This window comes from Cucurbita moschata, unplaced genomic scaffold (genome assembly GCF_002738365.1).
Source record: "Cucurbita moschata cultivar Rifu unplaced genomic scaffold, Cmos_1.0 Cmo_Scf00003, whole genome shotgun sequence".
Classification (NCBI taxonomy): domain Eukaryota; kingdom Viridiplantae; phylum Streptophyta; class Magnoliopsida; order Cucurbitales; family Cucurbitaceae; genus Cucurbita; species Cucurbita moschata.
This window is the reverse complement of record NW_019268519.1, coordinates 3,446,013-3,462,557: the sequence shown is the minus strand read 5'-3', so window position 1 is coordinate 3,462,557 and position 16,545 is coordinate 3,446,013. Positions and strand designations below refer to the sequence as shown.

Genomic DNA, 16,545 nt, shown 5'->3' with positions numbered 1-16,545 from the left:
TAAAAAAAAAAAAAAAAAAAAAAAAGTCTGGTCGTTGGTTGCTTACACATGCGTTGAATTCTCCATTCAAAGTCAAACAGTTGTTATATGGCTAATGTAAAAATGTGGAACATCGGGGAGTCGGTGGTCTTTTCATTCGCTTTTTTAGGGTCGGTCAATACGGACCCTATTTTCCACATCTTTGTGCCCTTTAAATATCTAACAATTCCAATTATTTTACATTTTTTAAATTTCATTTTTCTAATATATCAATAAAATTTTAATTCCCTAAAAAACATTTATATTATGGGAATACTATGTATTTAATATTTACGAATTTAAGGTTTTATTTATTGAACATGATTTGTCGGATCAACATGTTTGTAGTTGGACCATGTTTATGATTATAAATTTATTTAAGGATAAATTATCTCGATATGTTTTTTTTAATAACTATTTTAGTATTTTTTTTTAAAATTAACGTATTATACACTCGTGTATTTATTATGGTAACGACGAAAATGATTTTTTTTTTTCAAATTTTAATATGTAATGGGTTCTTTTTTTTAGAAAGTGTGGAGTTGAATAAAATAAACGTTAAAGTTTAGAAGACAAAAAAAATGGCTTTAAATGTGATGTCTCACATTGGTTGGAGAGGAGAACAGACCACCGTTTATAAGAGTGCGGAAACTTTCCCCTAGCAGATGCGTTTTAAAGCCTTGAGGGGAAGCCCGAAAGGGAAAGCTCAAAGAAGATGAGATCAGAGCAGTCTTCTCACTGTTCCCCGAAGGGGGGTAGACACGAGGTGATGTGCCAATAAGGACGCTGGACCCCAAAGGGGGTGGATTTGGGAGCGGTCCCACATTGTTGGATAAAGGAACGAGTGCCAGCGAGGAGGCTGGGTCTGGAAGGGGTGGGCTTCCCCTTACGCTGAGGTTATGGGCTTGTTTTGATAGGCCCAATGGCTGTATGTCTCATCTTCTTGGGCCTACAAGATGGAAATAAGCTTGCATCATCATGGGCCACATGATAGGTTATTGGGCCTAAACCTTCGGTTCAATTGATCCGAATGTGAAATGATAGATAACCAGGAGCCCTCCGGGAGGGGAGGCGGCAGGCGCTACTTTGGATAAATCTGTGTCATTTCAGTTTGGCGAATTTACAGGGTTTTACGAGCTCAAAAATGGTGGTGAGAATTCGATTGTCGAGGTTTGGATGTAAGAACAAGCCGTTTTACAGGGTGATGGCTGCCGATAGCCGATCTCCTAGAGACGGCAAGCATCTCGAGGTTCTAGGTTACTATCATCCCCTGCCAGGTTAATTCCTTTTTTTTTTTTTTTTTTTTTGTGTTTATTTCGAAAATGTGATTGATTACTCCCCTGCTAGCTTGGATGTTGGAGTTTAGATTCTCGATTTGGAAAACATTCGTGTTTTTTCTCCATTGATTTGAGTAATTTTGTGCAGGTCAAGATGGCGGTAAACGAATGGGTCTTAATTTTGAAAGAGTGAAGTAAGTGATTTCTTTTGATTTAAAGCTTGTTTATTCTTGAATATCTACGATTCCCGAATTTAAGTAGTGCATTGCAATTGTAAATACTAGTTTCCTTTGTCAGAATAGGATTATTTCGGCAATGTTTCTTCGATGGACTTTTAGGGAACCATTTATTTGGCTAATATGCTTTCTTTGAATGATTCAACCTGTGGTTACATAGAGAATTACTAAAACGTTAAATTCTGTCTAGTCTAACAATTTAGGTTTTTAATTACAATATACAAAGTGGTCGAAACTTTTAGGTCTAGTGGTGAATCAACGTGCTATAAAAACATAAGATGTCCTATTTGATACTAGAAAAAAAGGTCCTAAATTCAAGCTCATGTTATGATACTTTCCGTCCAATTATAGCAACAAGTCACACATTGTACTGTATGAGTCTAATTAGAATTTTGGCTACACCTGAGTGAAAATGTAAAAAAAGTGTCAATTGACTAAATTTATCTTTACTCGACAACTTAAGTTAAATAAAGTAAGCTTTTGAGTGCCCCAGTAGTTTAGTTGATTAGGTGTTTGAGAAGTGGTTCTATTTTCTTGTGGCGGCAAAGAATTGAAAAAAGTTGGTGGTTCTTTCTACATATTAATGGTTGGAACTTCATATTGTAAGCTAAAGTCATGTCAGGAAGCAACTGAGTTGAGCAAGGAATTGAACTATGGTGCTGGCACCAACTTGTCAAAAAGTAGCCAAGTGTGCGATTGTCTGATGGGCATGTCCATTGGTTATGCCAGTAGGAAATGATAAAGTAGAGGGAGTGCACCAGTTAATTAGATACCTAAATTCAATGATCAAGGAATTGACTATTGAGATGATGGAGACAATGAGAAATCTTTACTTTGTAGAGCATCTATAAATTTTATCAAATATCAATCAGTTTTCTCATTAGGAATGTAGAATCTTTTGTTTGCTTTCATTGCATTCCTAATTTCAAGTTCTATTTAATTGCTAGTAAAGATCTCAGAGGATGAAACTCGTAAGATAAATCTTTATCTTAGGATATCATTCCTATTATATGAAGGTATCATGCAATGCATAAGAGTAAACCATCATGTACAAGTCTTTAGCATTCAGCGTTTTCTCTCTAAATCGTTTCTACCCCTTCATTTTCCACGTGTTTCTACCCCTTCTCACCCTCAAATCCAATTAAAAGGGGACCCTCCTCCACTTATTTTCCAGATTATTCAGCGAGCGTGAGTTTGCTTCGAGTTTCAGCAGCCGATTTCCTTCGTTTTTCCTTTTCCTCCCCTTCCAATCGGCCTCCCACTCCCTTCTTAAGGTACCCAACTCACCAAATCCCTCATTTCAAGCAAAAATCCGGGGTTGAAGCTGACCAAAACCTCCCTTGCATGCCACTGTTCTGTTACCTCTACCACCTGTCGTTGGTCACAGTGTACAGCCGGCGACTCACACGTTTTATGAAAATTTATTTATTCCCTTTTTATTAAAAAAAAATCAGATACTACATTGACTGTGCCAGTCTCCAATTTAAAGCTCATCAAGCACGATAGCATCTTAAAATTTGGAGTAACCATTTACTCTCTCCCTCCCTTTCAGGTATTGGCTTTCAGTTGGTGCTCAACCTTCAGATCCTGTGCAGCGAATTCTTTTTAGAGCAGGGGTGCTTCCACCACCCCCAATGGTTGCAATGGCACGTAAAGGTGGACCACGTGATACTCGTCCTGTTGATCCTCTTAGTGGACGCTTCACAACTCCACAGAAGGCAACTGATGATTCCAATAGCAGCAAAGATGGGAACGCTGATTCATAAAATTTTTCTTTAGAAAAACCTCTGGAACAACCTGTTGTTCAGGTAATAGAGTTCAATAAATCTGTCGATTTACTTCGCTTGCAAGATGAATGGTTTTTTTATGGGAAATTATGAAAGGCCGAGTAGTTTCAGTTTATTCTGAAATACTAAGATGAGCCTATAGATATGATCAATAGCCAATCCCCAGTGCCAAGTATAGGGCCGTTGGACTTATCTATCTTATTGAAGGTTAGCCATTCCATTACTTCGAGAAAACATTGTCGTGTTGTTGTATCAATTAAAATGAGATAGGATTATGATTTTGCTTCCGGGGTAGCTTTGAAAACATATCTTTGTGAACTATTAACCATTTCGTTTGCCCGTATGTGCACTGTTTTCTCAGTTGAACTATCTTCTTCAATCCTGTCATCTCGTTGCGACTCTGATTACTCCCCTAGAATGCATATGAGACAATATTTTGCTTTCAGCAAATAAAGTGTGTTAAATTAAACCTGAAGGCCTTGGCCCTTGATTCCTTTTAAATAGCATACAAGCATCGTCAATTCCGCATGTAGTTGGAACATTTTCTTGTGGGTTTAGGGTTCTTTCTTTTCGTTTATGCTATAGGTTCCTCAGCTTGTTTCTGTTTCTTTTGAACTCAACTATATAATTGTGTACCCACTTTGTTTCAAAGGGCATCAAGAAAAATTGTTGGGCAACCTTGTTTTCGTACTTAATGTTGATGTGTAGCCGAAAGATGATGGCAGGTTACATTTTTCTTTTAATGTTAATTGGAGATTTCTAATCGACATGGAAAGAAGAATTACGGGTATTTAGACCGATTTTCGGGTTGAATGATCTATTGATTTTCTTGAAATATCAGTTATCATTAGACAATGGTAGAAGCTTCATTAGGGTTTTGTGATTAAAGAGTTTGAGTTTGATGATAACTTTCTTCCCATTGTCTCTCTTATTCTCTCATTTACGGCCTTCACATGATAATTTATAGGATCTTTGACTTGGGGTTTCTACTTGTTTTCTTATATGATACTAGATGTTCAATCAAAAATACTTTTCAATTGGAGAATCAAACGATCTGATACCGACCGAACCGTATTAACAATTTCCTTTACGAGGAACTAAAATATATAGGAATTCATACTAAGTTTGCACAATCTTCAAAATTCTTAGTTTATGTACGCTACTAATTAACATTAATATGATATTTACGATAACTAAACTTAGATTTGTACGTCCAGGGAATCATAAAGATGTATCTATAGAAGGGTTGAACAACCATTGATCTATACTATTAATTAGTAGTGGATTTGAACTATTATAAATGGTATCAGAGCCAAATATCGGACGGTGTATCAGTAAGGACGCTGACCTCCAAGAGGTGAATTGTGTGAGATCCCTTGTGAGTTGGAGAGGAAAACGAAGCATTCGTTATAAGAATGGGAAAATTTTTCTCTAGTAGACGCGTTTTAAAACTTTGAGGGGAAGCCCAAAAGAGAAAGAACAAACGAAGAACTTGACCTATTACATTTCTACTTTTTGGGAACATTGGACTTGTCATCGAGCCAAGTAAGAGACATTGTTTCTTATTCATAATGGAGTGAACGTTTCTTCATGCAGTTGTATTAACTTCTTACCTTAATGATTAATCTCAAAGTTTGGTGGTTAATAGAACTTGGAAGCTGCTTCATTGGAAGCTGCTTCAATTGCTCAAGATCTCCAACAACAATGAGTTAGGTTGAATTTTGGGTTGATTCATCTGAGTAATCTAAATAAAGTTGAGTCCATCTGAATTTAACATTCTATTTTTTAAAAATTATTAATGTATTTTAAAAATAATATTAAAATTTTAAAAATATTTTTCAAACAAAATATTATTCCAACAAAAGTATTTTTGAGATTTTCTTTAAAAAGTTTAAAAATGTTTTTTTTAAAGACAATCGTGTTAATTTTGGCTAACTATTATCATTACACTATTTAATTGGGAAATAAAAGGTCCTAATCCTTTCACTCTTCTCGTCTCCAATTGACTGGTGTGGCAGAAACAGCACAAGAAGACGAGTAATTTCTCCACTTTCATCCTTTCCACAATTTCTTGAATTCCAAAAAGTAGAAATGGAAGCACTGATCTGTAGTTTTCATCCATGGACAATTCCAAAGATCTCTAGACCTTCTCCTCTGATCACATCTTCTTTCCCGCAGGCGCGATTCATTGGCTGTCGGAGCTTCGCAAGAGCCCTAAAGATGGCCCACTCTGATGTACAAACTTCCGGTAAGGGAACATTCTTACTTTCCCGCAATGTGGCACCATAGACACGAGTAGAATTTTAACCCTATTGATTCGCTGCTTGAAATTTGTCTTCATTTCATTACTGACATGAGGGGAACGGCAATAAAGTGACGAATTGAAGTTCTGATGATCGTAACTAATCAATAGAACATAGGCCTGGAAGTATGATTCTTGAGTTGCTTTGATTAAAGATTTATTGCAGCATTTTGGAGTTTGAGAGAGAGGAAAACGTGACCTGCATTTATTGATTCTTATTGCTGATGGCTTGTTCTGATAAAACAAATATTAGCGACTAACTAAGGATAAAACCAGGATTAGGCAATTGTTACAATTTACATTGCAAGGTTGTTAACTCGTAAGTTCTGATTATGCTTGTATAATAGTAATACTAACATGGGAGTTGGACTTCTCAGTGGCTCAGCACCAGAAAGTCATAGTGCCCAACAAAAAAGGTGAAAAACTTGTGGGCATACTTCATGATACGGGATCGGCGGAGGTTGTCATTTTGTGCCATGGTTTTCGTTCGAACAAGGTTTGCTTAAGGACTTGTAATACATTTTTCCTAGTTGGGTTAATTTCAAAACCATGTTATCAAATTTGTTCTTGCTCTTCCAGTTAAAATTTGGATTCTTTGAAGTTCTTATATGCATAGCTACTGTTATTATGGAAATAATGTGTGTTTCCCGTGCAAGCCACATTTAATTTTACAACCATCAAATTATTGACTTTGGTGATTACGCTTGGTTGTCCAACTTGCTTATATGGCGTCACCTTGATAATCATTTAAAAGCTTTTGGTTTCTATTTTCAGGAAAATGATATAAGTGTAAACATTGCTAAGACATTAGAAAATGAAGGAATCAGTGCCTTCCGTTTTGACTTTTCTGGAAATGGGTAAGCCAGGTGTATATTTAGTGTAATATTTTCCTGTTCTTCCTTCCTATTGTCTGGAATTTTATTAAATTAAATGCCTCGTACCTCATTTTTTTGGCCTTCTTTAGGCTCTTGGATATTCTTTCATTTCTCTTGATGAATGCTTAGTTTCTCCTTGAAAAACTTACATATGGTCAGTTATCCTTGAATTTTTCCTGCAATAGTTTTCGCATTTTGAATGTTACTTTACTGGCTACATAAAATGGGGTAGGAGTATAGAATAGCAAGGGAAAGAGGGCAGCACTTATTTTTCGGTAAGGTATCTAAAGCACCTTAAAGTGTTGGCAGCTTTTTTTTAAAAAAAAATTGTATCGTCAATCAAGGTAATAATTTGCCACCTCCATCACCCTTTTATAGACTGTGTCACTTTATGTTGTCCAATTGTCCTCTTTATTTGCTAATTGTATGTCATGTCATATTGTCATTTAGCTAATGGCATTAACAACAAAAATTACATAAAATTGAATGATAATTCAGAATTTAATAGCACAATCAAATTTTTTTTTTCAAAGTTTATAGATTTGGACACAGACTCAACCATCGAAGTCTAGGGAATAGACTTGCAATTTAACCTAAAGGTATCATTTATCTCTTTTATCTAGAGGCATAGAATAAAGCATAAATGTCCAAATATGACCTTGAGACCAAGTTTTCATGTTTTATGCATGGTGAGCTGAGGATGATCAAAATCATTTGTTATTTCAGTGCTCTTTTACAGTAGGCATTTTTGGTATTCATTATTTGAGCACCCTAGTTTTTCATGGGCTATGGATAGATCAGCAAAAGGGAATCTATCGGTAATTGAAAAATTCTAAGATGATTTTTTACTACTATGGCAATCCTATGGGGATTATGGTTTGAGAGAAATAAAACGGTATGCAATGAGAAGCATGCAGTGTGGAAAGAGGTGTTTGATATGGCTAAACATTGTTCTTCTTGGTGTTCTTTATCTAAGTCCTTTCATTATTATACTCTAGTTGGTTCAGATTGGTATGATATTCTCTAAGCTCTTAGTAGAGTTTTTTTTTTACTGTATATATTTTTTGCATCAATCCAAATGTTGCTCGTCTCAAAACAATCTATTGGCTGTGAATGGAAATTTTATACATCAAACCTCTTCTAATGCTGTGAATGGCAGTCTGTAAACTCCTAGTTGGAGTTTTATTTTTTATTGTATATATTCGCTACATCAAACCTTTTCTCGAACTGGTTTTCTTGTGAATATTTTCTTACAGGGAAAGCGAAGGTTCATTTCAATATGGTTATTATCATGGAGAGGCTGATGACTTGCATGCAATAATCCAATATTGGCGTGCAGCAGGCCGTGTCATAAGTGGGATTCTTGGGCATAGTAAAGGTTGCCAATTCCTTCTCTGTGCTCAACACCAAATAAGTTGTAGATAATATCTGAGGCCAAAATTATATTTAAAGTTGAAAGGGATCCATCTCAACTTCCAAGCTAGATTATGATTTAGTAATTACTTTTCTTATCTCATAAGCTAGGAATTGAATGATAGGTTCATATTGCATTGTGCATCTATATGGTAGAACGTGTTTTTATAATAATTTGAATCCAGACCCTTGGGAAATAATAGAGGAAAAGGCTATGAAGTCATTGCCAGAGTACTGGGACTAAGTTTTATTTGCCTTTTAAATTCCCATTCCTTTAGGGGAATACTCGTGTTGCAAACAGAGAAGCCAGTCCGTGGATTAGTATTGTTTGACAATGTCAAGGGCATTAGGAGACGCCTTGCTATATTTCTCATGCTCTATAATATTGCATTACTTATTTATTTTGACATTGATGCAGTTTCAACTTTCAAGCGTTGTAAAGTTTACATTGTTAGGAGCATTTAAGGATTCTTGATTTAGTATAGAAGCTCACAAATCTCTCGGGCAATTACGCTGTTTTCTGCAACTTTTTATTTTTCCATGATGCTTGGCTATTGAACACAAATGCTTGGAAGTTTTCAAAATACTCAAGAAAGCAATTTAAAATGCTTAAGGGTTATCATTTGGCATTTTTATTATTATTATATATTTTCTAAAGGTGCTATATGACTATATGACCTTCACTGGATATCATGAACTTCACCAAAATAGTCTTGATATTTAAAGGAAGTTGCAGTGTTTTAAGCATGAAGTGAAATTTGTAGTTGAATGTCTGTTTTGTTCAAGTATGTTTAACAGAGTATGGAATACCCGATCAACCAACACAATATTTCGGCTACTAAATTATCAGTTCTTGCAATTTCTTTCAATAAGTGGTTTAATTATGAAAAATTAAATGCAGGGGGTGACGTGGTGCTTCTATATGCTTCCAAGTATCAAGATATCAATTTTGTTATCAATGTTTCTGGACGTTATGATCTGAAAAAAGGTATAAAAGAACGCTTGGGGGATGAATTTATGGAAAGAATTGAGAAGGAAGGATATATTGATGTCAAGAATAAGAAAGGTATCTATATTGCAATTATCTTTAAATTTTCTGGGTTGAGTTATTCTCCAGTCATATTTTCTGCAGTAAAACTTATGTCTCAAAAACTTCAATTGGGGCATTTCCATACATATGAAACAGTCTCATTGCATGTTTAAATCTCTATTTGGTTAACATCGTTTCTTTTTCCAGGAAAAGTAGACTATCAAGTGACGTGGGAGAGCTTGAAGGATCGCCTAAACACTGATATGCATGAAGCTTGTCTTCTAATCGACAAAGAATGCAGGTAAGGGCGAGTCGATCAATTCTCTTTACGCTTCCTTTCCTCATATTTGCTTTACTGCTTAATCATTTAGCCGTTCACTTTGAAAAGTTTTTTTGAGATATTTGCTTTGGACGTTTCTATTACTGTGTCATTGATTTAACTCTCTGGATGGCTCAAATTATGGAGATTGGGTTTCTGTGTAAAGTTAGCACAACTGTTTCTTGATAAATGTATTTTGAGCCTTGAGGTACCACGTTGAGGATGTTGGGAGAGAGTCCCACGTTGACTAATTTAGGGAATGATCATGGGTTTATAAGTAAGGAATACATCTCCATTGGTATGAGGTCTTTTGGGGAAGTCCAAAACAAAGTAATGAGAATTTATGTTCAAAGTGGACAATATCATACTATTATAGAGAGTCGTGATTCCTAACACACTAGTCATTTGCTAATGAGCTCGTTGGCTCACTGGCCTAAATATAATTGTCAAGAATTTTTTTTTTTTATTTTGCTAGATAAATGCTCAATCTTCCTCTGTTCTATAAGATCGATTAAATAATAGGAAAAGTTCGAAAATGTAATTTATAAGAATCTCTCTTAAAAAATAAGTCTAGAAAGTATGAATATGTTGTTGAGATGAGGCAAATTTTCTTCCCAACTGTCTGGTTTATGAGAAAATTCTTATTGGATCAGGCTACATATCTTTGTATAAACTATATTTCCCATATTTGGTGAGAACCCAGAAACCTTTAACTGATTAATGATGATATTTGATAGGGTGTTCACAGTCCATGGATCTGCTGATGAAGTAATCCCTGTTGAAGATGCATTTGAGTTCGATAAAATCATACCGAACCATAAGTTACATGTCGTAGAAGGTGCCAATCATTGCTACACCTCACATCAAACAGAATTAGCCTCAATTGTCTTGAATCTCATTAAAACAAGCCTGCCGCATTCCAAGGATGGTGCTTGAGCAAGTTCTTCCAGCCTGCATACAGGTTCCTGCTGGATCTTTTATTAGTTGCGCCCATGAATAATTACGTTTATGTTTTGCTGATTAAGTTCAACTGATTTCTAATTCTGTGGTTCGATCGACCAAAGCTAATCTCCTTCCATTCGTTCCTCAATAATACAATGGATTTGTTCAATCAATCAAATCTGGACTGAGATTCAAACCTCTAAACTTCTAATCAAAAGATCTTTACGTCTTTCGCTATGTACTGATTCTAGAGTTGATCATTCGGATCTTTCAATTTATAGACGTGGAATCTCGGACATGAAAACATTGCATTTTAGGTAAAGTTTCAAAAAGGGCCCTCCATGGAATCACTCTTAGAAAGTTGGTTCTAGTGTTTTGTTATTAAATTATATTTGATATTCCTTCTACTTTTGATTGCAACTTCTGTGTATCTGAATTTCACATTGAGAATAAAAGGTTCTTCGAGTTAAAGTGAAATTCTTCATCTTTGTTTGATAAAATAATCATTTCTAATAATGAAATGGTTTGTTCCTGCAATAAGATACTGAAAAATAATTAGATATTAATTTGTGTATTGACATTAAATCATCTTAAGATTTTCGAACTCAGTTGAGCATTTTTTCGAACATTAAAATCATAAAAAATATACAACATGATCTTCTAAGAAGATAAACATAAAAATTTAAATTTAATGATTAATTTGAACGAGATCATAACTGCTTTAGAGTAAAGGTGAACGAGAGAATTGGAACAGGAGTAAGTAGCTCGGTGAACGAGAGAATTGGAACAGGAGTAAGTAGCTCGATGAACGAGAGAATAGGAACAGGAGTAAGTAGCTCGACTGTAAAGCTGCTCATTGATTCTTTCACGGTAAAGTCTCATTCATTTTTAGTCTTGACTCTCCCTTTTAGTTACTTTCGTCTTTCAAAGCTGCTACTGCTACTGCCAATTCATTTAATATCCCTTCTTTCACTGTATAGGTTCAATCGAGTAAGATACATGGTTTATCGACTAGAAATGACTAGTCTATATTTTTAAATAAAAATATATTTATTTTTCAAAATGTATTAACTTTAAGATAAAAATAAAGTTTTTTATTAGGTTTTAGGAAATCGAAAAATAGATTAGAAAAAGTAATTTAAAGTTATGTAATTCTTTTTTATAAAAAATTACTCACACAATAAATATTTCATTAGAAAATAATTATTGTTTTAAAGTGACAATAATTAACATATATATATATATAAACAGTAAATAAGCATGTTTTATTCATGTCCATCAAATCCAACCAACCCAAATTATTTTCCAGACAAATTTAAATAAAGGCACGTAAGAAAAGTACTCTATAACTACAAAATTTCTCATCCTCAATCATAAAAACCTCCCCCAATCTCCACCATAAACCCTCCATCGCCGCCGCCGTTACCGCCGCAATTCCGACATGTGGACTTCTTTAGCCACTTGGGTCACCCCCACTTCCCTCTTCATCCTCATCAACGTCGTCATCGCCACCATCGTCATCACTTCCCGCCGCCATCTCCACGACGGCCCCGCCCTCCTACGCCACCCTTCTTTCCTAGACAGAGTCAAATCCTTCAACCTCTACCCCTACCACTCCGACCACCACCCTAATCCAGACCCTCCAACCCGACTCGACCGAGCTCCATCGGTGTTGGATCGCCTCAAATCCATCACCCTCTACAGATCCGATTCAAACCACGAACTGGAAACGCCACAGCCGGTAGCAGAACAGAGCCCGGAAAAGACCCACCACGACCATTCCGTCAGCCGGAGCAAATCCAACACCGAACCCCACGCTCCGACGACGAGCTTCCGGGCGAAATTGCAGAAATCGCTGAGCGAGAAGCTGTCATGGACGTCGTTCACTAGGGCGGATACAGCGGCGCAGGAAGAAACAGAGGAATCAGTAAGCGAAATTGAACGGCGTCGTCCGGCGACAACGATGGCGGAGATTGGAGAACCAAAAACGCCGGAAGCTGCCGACGAGGAGGAGGAGGTGGATGTGAGAGCTGACGATTTCATCAACAAATTCAAGCAGCAGCTGAAATTGCAGAGGCTGGAATCTCTGTTGCGTTACAGAGACATGATTAAAGGCAAAAAACATTAAGCCCCCTCTTTATCTTCTTTCACATCTGATCGAATTTTTCATTTCAGTTCTTGATTTAAAAAAAAAAAAAAAAAAAAAAAAATCCCCCTTCTCTGTTTTTTTTTTCTTGTACAAACTCTGTTTTGTGAGGTTTGTTGGTCTGATTTCGTAGGTTTTTCTGTCTGAATGGAACACAGCCGCCATTAATGTGGAACATAGCCACCATTAATGGCGGAAAGAAATCGGGTGTCGAATGAATTATCAGCTGTCGTTGTCGACGAAAAATTAGCCAAATTTTGGTCCTTCCGGCAGTGGGTTGCATTTATAAAAATTAAATTTGATCAATTTGCATTTTACTATTATAACCTTTTTCAAATTCACTAAATTTAATAAAATGGATTAGTTTTAATGTCATTTTCTAAATCTTTTAAAATTTCATAAAATGTAATTAATAATATTTATTTAAAAAATATATTTTAAAGTGAAATTAATTATAGGCTAGGGGTTTATTATTGCAATTTTTTTAAAAAAAATTAGGCTGTTTGTTGATAAATAAATAAATAAATATAATTGTTGGAAAAATTATTAATTATTGGATATTTCTCAATTTATTTACAATTGGTCGGTCCAATTACTATGGCGAATATTATTTTTTTATTTAATATCTTTTAAAGACTATATTGTCACCAGATATTTATTATATATTGTGACGTTGACCTTTGTTTTTATATATATGTACTTATTTTGTACGCTCATATTCCAATTCTATGTTACAATATTCTTTCTATATGTTACTTGAAATTACTATTTACTTCTAAATTACTAATTCCCATCTATTTTTATTAATCGTTCTATTAAAAAAATCTCTTAAACAGTGAAAATTATCCCCACAAATCGACACGAATCGGCTTTATCTTGACTCACATGCATTATAGAAAGAATAAAGTACTCTATAAGCCTCCCCGGGAGGCTTATGTAGCTCTCAAACAACCTCCCCTTAATCGAGGCTTGACTACCATTTGTTCGACACTTTAGTCACTTTTTGAAGTTTAGGGCTGTTAGAAATTACGACTCTCCACAATGGTATGATGTTGACCACTTTGAGCATAAGTTCTCATGGCTTTGTTTTTGGCTCCTCAAAAGGCCTCATGCTAATAGACATGTATTTTTTTACTTATAAAAATTAAAATGGGATAATTAGAAATCATGGTAGCTACTCCTCGAGCCAAATTTATGTTGTTTTTGGTTCTCTGTGCATGATAAGTGTCACAATCACACTCTTGTGGCAGCGGAATAACGATTTTGTGGCACTTGTACTAACCCATCGAACAAGTCATCAATGTGAATTTCAGACTTTGCAGACAATATTGGCGTACGCTCGGGTCTAGAGTCACGTTTGAAAGAAAATATTAGAAAAAATAATGTTAAAAACTAAAAGCGAGTAGGCAACAACAACTTCGACGGCCAAATGATCGATATTTATGATTTTCTATTAAAAAAAAAAAAGACATGATTATTAGATAATGTATATACTTTAATGTAATTTAGAATATTTAGAATATTATATATTTAAGAAAATATTTTAGAAAATAACATTCCAACGCAACTCCTTCACTGTTCATTGCCTCTCGAATCTCATTCAGGCAACAAAGGGGAAGAGACCGAAAAACCCTGTCCGCACCGAAAGGGCGCTGAGAGGCTGTGCTTGAGGTGCTCCAATGGCGGATAAACCCCAACCGATACGCGTTTTGTACTGCCCAATCTGCAGTTTGCCGGCCGAGTATTGTGAATTCGGTCCCGATTTCGAAAAATGCAAGCCCTGGTTGATCCAGAATGCCCCCGATCTCTATCCCGATCTCCTTAAAGGTCATTCGTATTCCCAAACCCTAATAGCCTCTTATTTAGTTTCTCTCAATGTATTAATTGTTAGTTCAAATCCGAGTTTATTGACTAAATTTTCTTTCTTTCTCTACGTGTAGAGGCCAATGGGAAGGAAGTTGGTGAAGTTTCTAATCAACTGCAGTCCACCTGTATCTCATCTGCTGCTGGCGATGGAGCCGCTTCTTCAGGTTAGCTTGTCAAATATATTTATATATATATGTGTGTTTATGCGTGTTTGTATCTATATGTGTATAGTTTTTTTGTTTTGTTGTATTTACATGCTAGGTTCACTTGAATATGTTGGAAGCTACTGCCCTCAACGTTAATGTTTTCCTTTTTATTTTGACTTTGTCGTGAAATTCTTACCAGCCTAATTCTACTTAGTTGTTTGAGAAACCCATTTTTAACATTGCAATGTAGGGTAGGGGACCCTCGATTTACTCTCCAGTATTAGGTTTTAGGCGGGTTTTTTTTTTTTGATATCGATGAGTGTCCGGGCTTGTGCATGCCCCTAAACTAATCTCACGAAAAAGTGATTGATCCTACTGCATTTAGTTGACATGGAAACACATAGGATATGAATTCCTAAGAAGGTGACCACCATGGTTTTGGCTGTACTTAATAAGCACTTTTGAGACCCTAGAACATTGAATAATTTTTTCCATTATTTCGACCTTACTTGAACATGGTATGGTCTATAGTTTGTACAACTCTGTCCTTGAATTCTAAAAAATAAATAATCTTTTCCATTATTTGGTTATGTGAGGAAAGATATAATAATATGATTACCTGCCTAGAGTTAGTGTTCCCGATATTGGAATTTTGCGGATAGTTGACAATAGAACACTTAAGATCAGCAGGATTAATAAAGTAATCCCATTAAACATTTTTACCCTTTTGTCAGTTGGGTTGCGTTTGTATGGCTCTTCTCAATGTAGCTTTTGATTTGATTGTCTTGTGTCTGACATCTTCTGCTTGTAATGTATTTTAACCAACATTTTCTTTTCCATTATTGTTTAATAATAATTTTATATTTGTTTGGTCTGAATGTACGACTTATAGCTCTAGTTACTCTTTTCTCTTTTGGTGGAGAACTGCAGCACCTAAGAAAGAGGAAGTGAAACGTCTTCCTGGTGGCAAGATAAAGAAAAAAGTAAGTTTTAAAGTAAGTTCTGTTGTCACTCCACAACAGGACGTGATGAATCTCATTTGTTGGTTTTTTGCATGTAGGAGAAACAAGAAGTTGTAATTGAGAAGGTAACACGAAATAAGAGAAAGTGTATTACAACTGTTAAAGGGTTAGACCTTTTTGGTGAGCAATACTTTGGTTTCTTTCCCTATTTGCCATATCTTTATTGTTACAATAGTTTCCAATAACATTCTCTAACTGGATTTAGGAGTTAAACTTAGTGATGCTTCGAAGAAACTTGGGAAAAAGTTTGCTACGGGGGCCTCTGTGGTCAAGGTTATTAACTTCTGGTGCCATGATATAAGTATCTTTTTCTACTTTAGATGCCTCTTGATATCTTATCATCTGTTTAATGCTTGGTTTAGGGGCCAACTGAGAAAGATCAAATCGATGTTCAAGGGGACATATTCTATGACATTGTGGATTTCATTACTGAAACTTGGCCTGATGTAAGATTCTAATTCATCATTAATATTAGGGAGAAAAGCATATACGTGCCCCCCATTGCCTCTTAACTCATTCCAAAACCGTACTTGAATGTTGTTCTTTTACTCTTTACCTTAGGCTTTTGAACGTGGTTTGATTATTTCTGATATGAATTGCACATAAATTATAGTGGATTCTGGACAGTTTTAAAAAATGGTGACATTTTCAACTTCTAATGCTAAGAAGAAGGTTGGTATTTTTTTTGTTTTTTGTTGTTTTTTTTTTCCTTTCTGAAACTACTATATAAAAGGTCTATATTTAATTATATTTCTCGATTATATAGTGATTTAACACAAAGAGAAAAAAACAAACGAAAGAAACAACTTTATTGAAGATTTAGCTTTGTTGGTGCAACTGTATTTTGTATCCTGAGTTCTTAGCATTCACAGCCATTCGTTGATGTTAAACTATTGTTGCATGCACAAGAGACACCCAGTTAAGGACTTCAATGTTGAATTGGCTCTATGTATATTAATGTAGCTCTAATGTTTGTATATAATGGTATTAATAACAAATATAAAGTCATGTGTTCTCTTACAAAATCAAAGCCCTATCTTCCCACCAATTTGATTCCCTTAATTCCCATCTACTAGCCACTTGGGTACAACTGAATAGCTACCACATCATACCCCCCCCCCCCCCCCCCCCCCCCCCCCCCCCCCCCCCCCCCCCCCCCCCCCCCC

The 16,545-nt window shown here is 35.6% G+C and overlaps 4 protein-coding genes across 6 annotated transcripts in view; all 4 read left to right on the top strand.

Moving 5' to 3' along the window:
• Positions 1 to 1,084: 1,084 nt before the first annotated feature.
• Positions 1,085 to 3,693, top strand: LOC111441226 (30S ribosomal protein S16-2, chloroplastic/mitochondrial-like). The gene is made up of 3 exons (XM_023078210.1): positions 1,085 to 1,295; positions 1,444 to 1,489; positions 3,084 to 3,693. Exons 1-3 carry the CDS (start codon positions 1,163 to 1,165, stop codon positions 3,295 to 3,297), a joined length of 393 nt encoding a protein of 130 aa, XP_022933978.1. The 5' UTR covers positions 1,085 to 1,162; the 3' UTR covers positions 3,298 to 3,693.
• A 1,640-nt stretch (positions 3,694 to 5,333) lies between these two features.
• On the top strand, positions 5,334 to 10,437 carry LOC111441096. 3 transcript variants are annotated; one of them, XM_023078020.1, is made up of 8 exons: positions 5,334 to 5,355; positions 5,454 to 5,566; positions 5,998 to 6,116; positions 6,395 to 6,477; positions 7,752 to 7,873; positions 8,810 to 8,974; positions 9,146 to 9,239; positions 9,995 to 10,437. In XM_023078020.1, the coding sequence occupies exons 2-8, from the start codon at positions 5,539 to 5,541 to the stop codon at positions 10,191 to 10,193; spliced, it is 810 nt and encodes a 269-aa protein (XP_022933788.1). In that variant the 5' UTR covers positions 5,334 to 5,355; positions 5,454 to 5,538; the 3' UTR covers positions 10,194 to 10,437. The 3 variants fall into 3 exon arrangements, with proteins under 3 accessions (XP_022933788.1, XP_022933787.1, XP_022933785.1); XM_023078019.1 differs by having other exon boundaries at positions 5,335 to 5,353; positions 5,497 to 5,566; XM_023078017.1 differs by lacking the exon at positions 5,334 to 5,355 and having other exon boundaries at positions 5,368 to 5,566.
• Positions 10,438 to 11,492: 1,055 nt separating this feature from the next.
• On the top strand, positions 11,493 to 12,570 carry LOC111432826. The gene has a single exon (XM_023069758.1). The coding sequence runs from the start codon at positions 11,641 to 11,643 to the stop codon at positions 12,325 to 12,327; it is 687 nt and encodes a 228-aa protein (XP_022925526.1). The 5' UTR covers positions 11,493 to 11,640; the 3' UTR covers positions 12,328 to 12,570.
• A 1,325-nt stretch (positions 12,571 to 13,895) lies between these two features.
• The window catches only part of LOC111441062 (translation machinery-associated protein 22-like), a 6,773-nt gene continuing 4,123 nt past the window's right edge, over positions 13,896 to 16,545 (top strand). The window contains exons 1-6 of the mRNA XM_023077967.1: positions 13,896 to 14,172; positions 14,286 to 14,375; positions 15,288 to 15,340; positions 15,418 to 15,499; positions 15,585 to 15,652; positions 15,742 to 15,825. Of these exons, the coding sequence (XP_022933735.1) occupies positions 14,025 to 14,172; positions 14,286 to 14,375; positions 15,288 to 15,340; positions 15,418 to 15,499; positions 15,585 to 15,652; positions 15,742 to 15,825 (525 nt within the window). The 5' untranslated portion in view covers positions 13,896 to 14,024. The remainder of the gene's footprint in view (positions 14,173 to 14,285; positions 14,376 to 15,287; positions 15,341 to 15,417; positions 15,500 to 15,584; positions 15,653 to 15,741; positions 15,826 to 16,545) is intronic.

Bases quoted from the DNA above. Each gene is read 5' to 3' on its own strand.
- LOC111441096 (XM_023078017.1), top strand. From the start codon at position 5,410: ATGGAAGCACTGATCTGTAGTTTTCATCCATGGACAATTCCAAAGATC. The intron at 8,975-9,145 runs GTATCTATATTG...TTCTTTTTCCAG, and splicing joins TGATGTCAAGAATAAGAAAG to GAAAAGTAGACTATCAAGTG. The intron at 9,240-9,994 runs GTAAGGGCGAGT...GATATTTGATAG, and splicing joins CTAATCGACAAAGAATGCAG to GGTGTTCACAGTCCATGGAT.
- LOC111432826 (XM_023069758.1), top strand. From the start codon at position 11,641: ATGTGGACTTCTTTAGCCACTTGGGTCACCCCCACTTCCCTCTTCATC.
- LOC111441226 (XM_023078210.1), top strand. From the start codon at position 1,163: ATGGTGGTGAGAATTCGATTGTCGAGGTTTGGATGTAAGAACAAGCCG. The intron at 1,296-1,443 runs GTTAATTCCTTT...AATTTTGTGCAG, and splicing joins TTACTATCATCCCCTGCCAG to GTCAAGATGGCGGTAAACGA. The intron at 1,490-3,083 runs GTAAGTGATTTC...CCTCCCTTTCAG, and splicing joins CTTAATTTTGAAAGAGTGAA to GTATTGGCTTTCAGTTGGTG.